Source organism: Folsomia candida, unplaced genomic scaffold (genome assembly GCF_002217175.1).
Source record: "Folsomia candida strain VU population unplaced genomic scaffold, ASM221717v1 Fcan01_Sc004, whole genome shotgun sequence".
Taxonomy (NCBI): Eukaryota; Metazoa; Arthropoda; class Collembola; order Entomobryomorpha; family Isotomidae; genus Folsomia; species Folsomia candida.
In genome coordinates this window covers 998,857-1,009,108 of record NW_019091196.1, presented here as the reverse complement: position 1 = coordinate 1,009,108, position 10,252 = coordinate 998,857, and the positions used below count along the sequence as shown (strand labels likewise).

Genomic DNA, 10,252 nt, shown 5'->3' with positions numbered 1-10,252 from the left:
AAAATAAGTAATTTTCTGTAGGTAAGATTTTCTAAAAATCTTAGTTGTTAGCTCTAACAACATACAATTTTCAGAATTTTAGTAGTAATACCACAAATGCATATGTTCATCAGGCACAATATTTTCAAAAAAAAAACTGAAAAAATTGAATTTCGTTTTTTATATCAATCACATTACTCTAAATACAGATTGTTTTTCCTAATTTTAAATCGAGTTTAACATCGGAATTAACAAATATCTATATTTTGCATTTTAGTATCCGTAAGTAAACCAAATCCAACGCTGTGCTCCTAGAACAAGCGTACATGACAATCAAATAACTTGAATTTCATGGACACCCAGGATGAAGATTCTTAAGTAAGCACAAAAAATCTGAAATTTCATGAAATTTTTCATTCCTCATGATAATTTGTGCAGTATTTTTTACCGATAAATTTTAGATTTCCGGAAATAGACAGATTTCTCATCATCCAAAGATTTTGCAAAAATTCACACACTAAAATCTAAGCTTTGCTTTTACTTTGCTTAAATAACTCAAAACAATAATTGTTTTTTTGCAATTATTGCAAAAAAATAAAAATAACCCCGAATGCATGGGTTGAAAAATTTTTTAATTTAAAATTAACTAAAAATTAATTAATAAAAATAATTTTGCTTTTTGAAATAACTAGTTCAAGTTTAAAAGAAATTTCGAACTTTTAAAAATGTTCACATTTTAGAATCATAAAATTATTTTATTTGTAAATATGTAATCAACGCAATAAATTAAACGAACCCCATGAAGTTGAATCTAAACTCTTGTGTCGCATTAAGAATTAAATAATAAGTTAGTCTCGGCGTTAAAGTGTACAAAGAGTTATAAATTTTACAAATGTATTTAAAAAAAATTTATTTTGATTATGAAAAAAATAAATAATATTTGTTTTTACTTCGTGAAAATCGTGATAATCGTGAAAACATTGTATTTTGTCTGCAAGAAAAAGTTAATTTCTTCAGAAAACCTCTATTTTCGACAGACAGTTGTCTTCTCCATGCAGATTTTTCATGTTTTTGTGGGTGTAACAGCCCAGGAAATAAAAACTAAGGGAAGAACCGAGCTCAAAATACTGTATTTGAAAATGTATTTTCCTCACCTCAAAGTAAAGTAAAGCTTTGCTTTTCCAATTATTTATCGTGGTGACCGTAATTTTTTAAAATTTATTTTAAAAATGTAACTCCATTTGTGCTTTTAATTAATTGAAAAAACGTTAATTCGTATAAATTATTAAATTATCAAAATCAGAGATACCTGCTGTACTAATTTTCCGACAATTATTCCAAATCATGTTTTTTGACAAATAAATTTTTGATTTCCGGAAGATGACAGATTTCTCAGAATCCAGCCGAGGTTTGGCGAAAATTCACACACTTAAAATCTAAATTTTCGTATTACTTTCTACTTAATTATCGTGATGGCCCTATTTAAAAAAATAAATTATTAAAATGTTAGTCCCTTTGCATAATATTTAATTAATTGCAGAACTTTAACTCGTGTAAATAACTAAATTCTCACTTTCTTCGATCTTGAGAGAAAGACAATTTTTGTAAGTCATTTTTTTTGTAAAGTTGTAAAACCACTTACGGGAAATTATAATAATTCCCATATAATAATGGATAGAAAAGATACAGGTGACGTATGTCAAAATTTTTAATTTCTGAACAATTATCATATTAGCGAAATTGTGATCTTAAAAAATTTGCGAAATAAAATATTGCACATAAAGTGACGATTCTTGCTAATTAGTATACATCAACAATCTTGATTCAACATTTATTTATTTAAATTTAATGACTGAATTGACTACTGTACATACATTTATCGACATCTTGCATTATCTATTCTACGTGCCCTGCCCACTAACTACTTTTCGAAATTACAAGTACAATTGATTTTACCCGAGACGATTATACATACGTATGGAAATAATCTTATATTGGAATGCAAGAAATATATCGGAACGCAAAAAAAATTGACTTGATACATAATTTCATTTTCCGAAATTCTCGGAAAGAAATCAGGAAATTTTTATATTTTTAGATCAGATCATTCTCCTTCTAATTAGAACGCCGTGGGGGACGAGCTGCTCTTATTATTGGAATAAAATTGCTGCGCGGAGAAGAGGAAGGTGCCAATGTAAAGACAAGCCGCGATCCAGCAGTTGTACGCGCTCTGGGAATAAGCTTGATCCACGTCGGCGTAGAATTGTTGATATTCATGTGGACCGTATTCGCCCAGCTCGAGATCTTCGACGAGGGCGACGCTCTTAACGTAGAAAAATATGCCCATCAAACCCTGCAAAGAGAAAGAAGAGGTTAAATTTGATGGAGAATTAAGATTTTACAAAAATAGATTAGAATTTCAGCTTTCTTACGAGCTGGATAACCCCCCAAACGCTGAGAAGGAGACAGCAGAGGGATAATTTAGGACCGCAGACTGCCATGATGCCAAAAGTGCGTGAATGGGTGGGTGGTGATGGGGACCTGTAAAGTTGACAATGGTTAAAGTTTAATTAATTAGACTTGCATTTAAATTCACTTTCACTTTCATTTCATTTATGACATTATTTTCCTAATATAACGATTACTGTGTAGCTATTTAGGTGCAGAATTAACAACATAATTCATTGGCGTACTTAATTTAAAGAGAATCCTGTAAAGTGTGAAGTTGACAATGATTAAAGTTAATTAGAATTGCATTTAGCTTCACTTTCACTGCTTTTACGACACTAGTTTCCTAACGTAACGATTAATGTGTAGGAATTTAAGTGCAGATTTTACAACATAATTAATTGGCATAACTAATTCAAAACGAATACGACGAAAAAATAATTAAATTTAAAGTTTTCCAAAATAATCACTTTCTTACCAACTTTCTTGCAAATATTTGACCACAAATCGTTCCCCTTTGACTCTAATTCCACCCCTGCTTCCCAACTTCTTTCTCCAATTACAGAAAAACTTTTAAAATTTAATTATTTTACAAAATATTGCAAATTTAATTGTTTCACAGCAGTTTCTTATTTCTGGGTGGGTCTGTATTTTCATGAATACAAGATATTCAAACCTCCCGGCCCGTCTCACATCTACCTTTACCCCAAACGATTCATGAATTGCGAATGTTGCAAATTTTTAACAATTTTTTGCAAAATCATGAAATTTTCTATTTAAACAACTCTTTCCATCCAAAATAAAAAACTTTCCCCATTTTTTACAGAAATTTATAAATTTTTAGGAAATGTTACCCTCCCCCGAATGAAAAGTGTGGCGGTAGGCTTGAATTTTTATTGCTCAATTCTCCACTTGTATTCTTTTAATCGTCATCAATTCACTCTTCTTCACCTTAATTAACTTTAACTGCTGTGGGATAAAGTCTGACTTTACTAACTGAGTAACAATAATATCATCATCCTTTATAAAAGCCACATACTGCCTGAACTCTGAAATTAACGTGCGTGCGATCCCAAATAATTGCAAATTATTTGCGCAATAAAAAATAATAACAATAAATCGTCACGGGCTGACTTGTCTTCGTCATAATTAATTTATTATCTCTCTCTGGGCTGGACACATTCGACAACGAGATATAAATGGAACAATAAAAAAAATTGCCCATCTGCCAGGCCACGAACCAGAATTGCAAATACATAGCAATCGGATTTTTGCAAAATGAACTCAATTTGTATAACCGTTTTTGATAAGAACAACGGTAAACGAAACGGTTGAGAAAGAGGTGGATTGGATTGTATTGGATAAGCGAGAAGACAAGAGATACAGGTCTGTTAATTGAGCAAAGCTTAGTTAAGAAATTCTAAAAATAATAATAGAATTTCGTTAATTTTGACTGAATTTGGCGATATTTATATAAGCGTTTTTGATTACAGTTAAGAAAGGAGGAGCGGATTGGATAAGCGACAAGATAAGAGACAGGTCTGTTACTATACTAGGCTTCGTTAATAAATTTTTAAAATAAAAACAGTATTTCGTTAATTTTGACTAATCTTGACGACTGATTCATTTTGTTTCCTAAACAGGAATAATTGCAAATTGGAACAAGATTGAGCAGCAATCGACCATAAGCTCAAATTTTACTGGAGAAAACTATGGTCAAATTCGCCAGTTAATAAACCAAACCAAAGCGCAATTACAGATTACATTTACAAAATATTTAAAAGTGACCACACCACGATGACGACTTATCAGAACGCAGAAACAGTGCACAGTTCTTAAAACTTACTTACTAGTAGTTACTAGAAAAGCAAGACTGTATTTTTAATTAAAGTTACCAATTAACTGCTAAAATACGCTAAAAATAATTGTTTTAACAAATTGACCACGCAAAAAACGTCGCTGTAAACGCAAAAAATCGGTCACAATGAAGTAAGACTCAAATTCGCATTCGTTCTTCTTCCACGACACGGAAATTAGTTTAGAATTCGGAAACTTTTAAGTGTCTTACTTAAAATTATGTGCGGCTTGCTTAGCCCATCACCTGCTTAATCGATGGGTTAAAAAAAGTGCTCTTCCCATCAATTAGACTCACCCACCGATAAGCTAATTGTGGATATTAATTAGAAATAGATCGTAATCAATCGCATAAAAATCGGATAAAAAATGGGACGCAACCCGGCCCGGAGATCGATCGGATACTTGACCAAGCGGGGACGGAAGAGGGGTTCGAGTTCCTGGGCTATTATGCGGGTAATTGTAACCATCGATTAATTATTAATTATTGCATCTATTTTAAGGTGGCGAATTCATTTTTGTGCAGAAAAATCATGATTATTTTTTAGTTGGTGACTACTAGATCTGCAATCTGCTCGCATAAATGATATCATCATTTCGTATATTTACAATTTATGGCGTTGAATTATTTCTGGACAAATTTTCTAAAAATATCAGTTTTACCACGTTAATAGACTAGTATAGAAATTAATCCATTAAATAATGACAATATCAGTTTTAGCACATAAAATAATTAACATTAAAATTAATCCATTTAAATAATTTACTATTTAGCAAAATTGCACAAACATCATTTTAATCGCAACTACATATTTACATAATTTATGTAGTTTACATACATATTTATCACATTCCATGTAACGGAATTGCATTGTTATTTGTCACCTGCTGGATTTGGAATTGATTACAGTTAACAAAATTATCGAAAATTTGTCATGTTTTTTTAACAAGTCAGCAATGACTGACTGAATTTGACCCACTTTTGTTGTTGTTCGAAGTTACACCAAAAATAAAACACGCAGTATTTCCTTAAGATAAGAAATTGTCTCGTTGTTATTTGTTTTTCTCGTGTTTTACTTATCTGACAGCTGGATAAGTCTGGATTCGACCGATTAAATTCAGTATGAAAAATTCCAGGAGAAAAAACTATCATTATTTTCAACAGTCAATAGTTTTCCATTTTCAAAAAAACACATCAAAATCTTGAATTACAAAAAATCTAATTGTTTAATACACCCTCGAAGACAATTGGGTCCTAACGATTTACAATTGATGAGATCGACTAGGCATATATTGATTGATTTCAGTCTGGCGGATTGAATTTCTGTTTGATTCTTTTTTTACGTATAAATGACCTTGGGCGCAATGGCCGTGGGGACATGTGGGGACATTAACATTGTAGGATAGGGAGGGGGAGGGGTTTATTTACATGGCCAGATGATGCCGACATCGAACAACCGTGGGGACATTGTTCCTCTGTCCCCACCAACGCTTCTGCGGCCACTGCACTGGAATCTTACTTGAATGAAATCGATTCAAGTTCAAATATTTAATGAGGTTGCACAATTGGACAGGTGTCTGGCACGAGGAGGAGACGATTATCCTACTAAAAAATTTCTTAGATTTTCTTAAAGAAGGTTAAATTCGGGTCAAAATTTGCATAGGTTTCTGAAATGAGGCAATTCACGCAGTCCTTTGTAACTTTGAGGTTTGTACTAACTCAATAATCCACACGCTCCGCAAGAATCTACTTAACATAACGTATAATGGTAAATTTCATAAATTTCTATTTTTAGCGTCTGAATTTCACCAATTTTTTTAACCTTCATAAAGTTTTAGGAGATATGTAACCACGACCATTTGAATTTGGGTAGGATAGATTTATAACCTGACTTTCTTCCTTAATTTGCGGAAATATAAGTACTTATCACTTGTGGAGATGTTTGTAAATTTTCTGAAAACTTACGCAGTCCTTCGTAACTTTGTAAAATCCGTAACTTTCGTGCAATAATTTTACAAACTTTGCAAAATAAAGAGACGCTCTTGATCTGAGCAAGTTTACAAAAAATTTTTAGCTTATTTTCCTTCGAATTATATCTGTGAAAGTTTGTAAGTTTACGAAATGTACAAAATTACAAAGATGTGCGTGAATGAATTGCCTCAATTTATTTTCTCATCGTATCAACCAAATTGAGATTTATTGTTGAGAAAAATAACGTGAGAAATGTGAGATTTATTGGAATATCGACTCGATTCATTGACTGATTGATGAATGGGAGGCACAGTAATAAATATTGAATCGGGATTAAGCCCAAGTCGGAATTTATATGTAACAAAGTCGTGTTATTGATTCGGTTGGGAGATAGAGATTTAACGCTTGTCTTGAATCGGAGATGATGATAAATCTTCAATTTGGCGAAAATTAGGACAAGCTGCAAAACAAAACACTAATGAATTGATGGACCAAACAAATAAATCTGAATTAAATATTTCAGAGTCTCAATTTGTTTAATGGATTTGATTAATTCAGCATTATTATTTATGCTTTAAAAAATATTTTTAAAATTTAATAGTGCAAGTTACACGCCAAAACAAAAAATAAATTGAGAAAAGATCGTACTATTTTAAGTATAGATTGGACGGTCAGGGTTTTTGGGTCGTGTTTCTAAATATTTTTTTTTATCCGTACTTGTAAAACTAACAATGGAGGTCTCCCAGCGTATGCTCTCCGATTTTGAGCGAATTAGTGTCAATTGATCACAAATTTAATTAGGGCGAAGTTTGCGAAAGCACGATCCCCAATGGGCACGTTTGGCAGAGATATTTGCATCCCACGAGGAGAAGACGTCCAGTAAATTTGCAAAATGTAAAATTTGTCAACTTTAAGGCACATTTTCTCCTCTTCGGATGCAAACATTTCTGCCAAACGTGCCCATTGGGAGATCGTGTCTTTCACAAATTTCATCCCAATTAAATTTGCGATCGATTAATACTTTTTTGCTCAAAATCGGTTCGCATACGCTGCGAGACCTCCATTCTTTTTAGTGAATGTCAATATTTAGATCTTCCTACGTCACTCATATTTCACTTAACTATCGATATAAATAAAGGAATAGTGAATAAATAATGAATCGAAATTATGACGAATTATTATCTCCCACAAAAGGAAATCGTGTCCGTACAAAGAGGAAAGAAGACATGATAGGGAAGAAGAGCAAATATTTGCGAGGCTTAATTGTGTCATACAATATCCAAATATTGCCTCGTTTTGAGTTTCATTTCGTGTTGGGACATTTCTATCTATTAGTTGATGATGAAGTAGAAGGACAAACAAAGCCACAAGCTACGTACGTACGTAATTGCGATACGGGATATCATCATGAGTAATTGGGGGATAATATAGAGTAACTAATTATGAGTAATTATATGCAGGATGGTTAATGTATGTATAGATTATTTTGGTTGGTTGGTTGGGTTATGTCCGGTTTCATGAAATATCAATTCTTTGTTTTTTTTGTAGTTTCATTTTATAAATATATTTCATGAGTACGACGGGTTTTTATTTATTTTCGAATTTTATTAGCGTCATAACTTTTTAGATCTTGAGTTAAAAAATAATAATTCATGAGGTTTCAAAATTTCCTAATTATTTCAACCATTCTTTTACAATATGGATGGATTATTGTACATACGTAGTTTACTAATTTAAAATTTGAATTTTAAATATTTATTTAAATGCTTTCGATAAATTTTGTTGCCAAATTTTCTGGGGAAATTTTGACCACAAACTTTTTGTCATTTTGAACTATGCACTAGCAATATTTTGGTGAAAAAATGCTCGAAATCTATCATCTTTTTCGTATAGAGAGATCAAAAATATTTACTTACACTACATATGCACATCAATTTCTTTAAATAATGAACAATTTTACAGAGTTTGAAAAATATAACGAACTAAAAAATAGTATACAGTTTTGGAAGTTTTTTTTGTGACTGTATTTTCGAATGTAAAATTTACATCGTAAATATATCTGATATTAACGAATTGCAATTTTAAACCAACAATTCCTCAAAATTTCAAGTCGAAATTGAAAATAGAAGCAGCCAAAGCTCAAATTCAAATTCATCTCCACTCAAACAGATCAATCTCTGCAACTCGTCACGAATGAAGAAATTGCTAAATTGAATTTGCCCAGTCACACAGAACGTATAAGAACAAATGTGATTAATTAATTATTGATAGCACGACCGACCGGCCGGCTTCTTCGGATGTATGTTTTCTTTGCTATTTAGTTTTTGCCATATTTTTTGCTGCTTCCTTTGTTTCGCTAAAGTTTGACGTCGTTGCAAATAATTTAGCAAAGTTGCAATTAATTATGTCATGTACAGATTATAATAAACACAACCCAGTAAATAATTACAAGTATAGCTAATAAAATAACAACTATGACAAATTTGTAGCGTCCATCAAACCCATACTATGTCATAATACTCATAATTTACACATTACAGAGTTTACACCCTCGAAGAGTGTATGTAATAATTTATTCATCTCGTCAGCTTGCATAGCTTCGACAACTTGTCAATTCTCTCTAAAGTATCGTACAGCACACAATTTGGTTGAATTAGGTAAGCATCAGTTCATCTAAAATTCGTGAAATTATATACATTCGAAGTTAATTTTTGATCTGTGTATAAAACGAGAAATTGTTAAAATTCAACGGAAATTATTAAAATTCAATGAAGAATTATTAAAATGCAACGAAAATTGTTAAAATTCAACAAAAATTATTAAAATTCATGAGATCACTCTCAGTTAAATATTCTCATTTAAACCTATTCTTTTGTTCACCTTCACCTTTTTTTTGCAAATCTGAGCTTTATACATAGATAAATATACACGCAAGTAAATGTAAAAGCAGTGATGATTTCATGGCATAATAGAAAAATGATGATGACATAACAATTAATATTATCCATTTTTGTTGGGACGATGACGGGACAAAATTCAATTTACCAGTTGTAACTTGTCCATAAATACATTTTTTATTAGCGAATAATTAATTAACCATATTCAGTCAGAGGACAATATGGGACTTGGTTTCGCACAGTGTGCAAATATTCGCACAAAACTCAATTTACCATCCGCATCCACCAGCCATAACTTTTTCTTTATTAGCGAATAATTAATTAGCCATAATCAAGGAACAATATGGGATCCGGGTGGATTTGATTTCGCACAGTGTGCAAATATTCGCACAAAACTCAATTTATAATCCTCTGTATTTTCGTATAATTCATTAGCATATTCAGTCAGAGGACTATATGGGATTCGGATGGATTTAATTTTGCACAGTATGTACGTATGCAAATATATTCGCAACCCACACTCTTGTCTTGACGTGCCGATTTCTTAGCATCATTGTATTGTCTTGTGAATAAAAGTCGTGTTTCATTTCTCGACAATTTTGTGGTTTAGTTTGGTTTGGGTTGGTTTTCTTCTTCTCGGGTTGAGGTTAACGTTATCCTCGTGCTAAATGTAGTCGTAGTAGTATCGTAATAATAACAATGTTTTATTCTATTCGTGTTGGTTTTTACTAGTCGTTTGGCATGAGCTGAGCTATGAGGATGCAGATTGCATGCATCTCTGTCTATGTAACGTACATACAGATTTATTTATTTATGCACTGTTAAAAATCTGGTATACTGGTAATAACTTTTTACCGGATTGGTGGCAGTTTGTTTCTAAGAAGTGGTAAATTTTTCATTACCACACTAAATGGTAACGCCCGTTATTACCAGTGCCGGTAGAGTCAGATATATACTCCGTCCTGAAATTGATTTGGTAATAACTTTTTACCGGATTGGTAGTTTCTGGTTTCTAAGAAGTGGTAAATTTTTCATTACCCCAACATTACTAAACGGTAATGCCCGTTATTACCAGTGAGGGTAAAGTCATGTACATATGTAC

At 32.0% G+C, this 10,252-nt stretch overlaps 2 protein-coding genes across 3 annotated transcripts in view; one reads left to right on the top strand and one right to left on the bottom strand.

Moving 5' to 3' along the window:
- Nucleotides 1-1,772: 1,772 nt before the first annotated feature.
- LOC110848591 (ribonuclease kappa) lies at nucleotides 1,773-3,108 on the bottom strand. 2 transcript variants are annotated; one of them, XM_022095838.2, is made up of 3 exons: nucleotides 2,906-3,108; nucleotides 2,412-2,520; nucleotides 1,773-2,332 (listed from the first exon to the last, which is right to left on the bottom strand). In XM_022095838.2, exons 2-3 carry the CDS (start codon nucleotides 2,478-2,480, stop codon nucleotides 2,099-2,101), a joined length of 303 nt encoding a protein of 100 aa, XP_021951530.1. In that variant the 5' UTR covers nucleotides 2,481-2,520; nucleotides 2,906-3,108; the 3' UTR covers nucleotides 1,773-2,098. The 2 variants fall into 2 exon arrangements, with proteins under 2 accessions (XP_021951530.1, XP_035706682.1); XM_035850789.1 differs by lacking the exon at nucleotides 2,906-3,108 and adding an exon at nucleotides 2,673-2,816.
- Nucleotides 3,109-3,206: 98 nt separating this feature from the next.
- Nucleotides 3,207-10,252, top strand: part of LOC110848443 (hippocampus abundant transcript 1 protein) — a 46,980-nt gene continuing 39,934 nt past the window's right edge. The window contains exons 1-3 of the mRNA XM_035850785.1: nucleotides 3,207-3,813; nucleotides 3,921-3,966; nucleotides 4,071-4,737. Of these exons, the coding sequence (XP_035706678.1) occupies nucleotides 4,651-4,737 (87 nt within the window). The 5' untranslated portion in view covers nucleotides 3,207-3,813; nucleotides 3,921-3,966; nucleotides 4,071-4,650. The remainder of the gene's footprint in view (nucleotides 3,814-3,920; nucleotides 3,967-4,070; nucleotides 4,738-10,252) is intronic.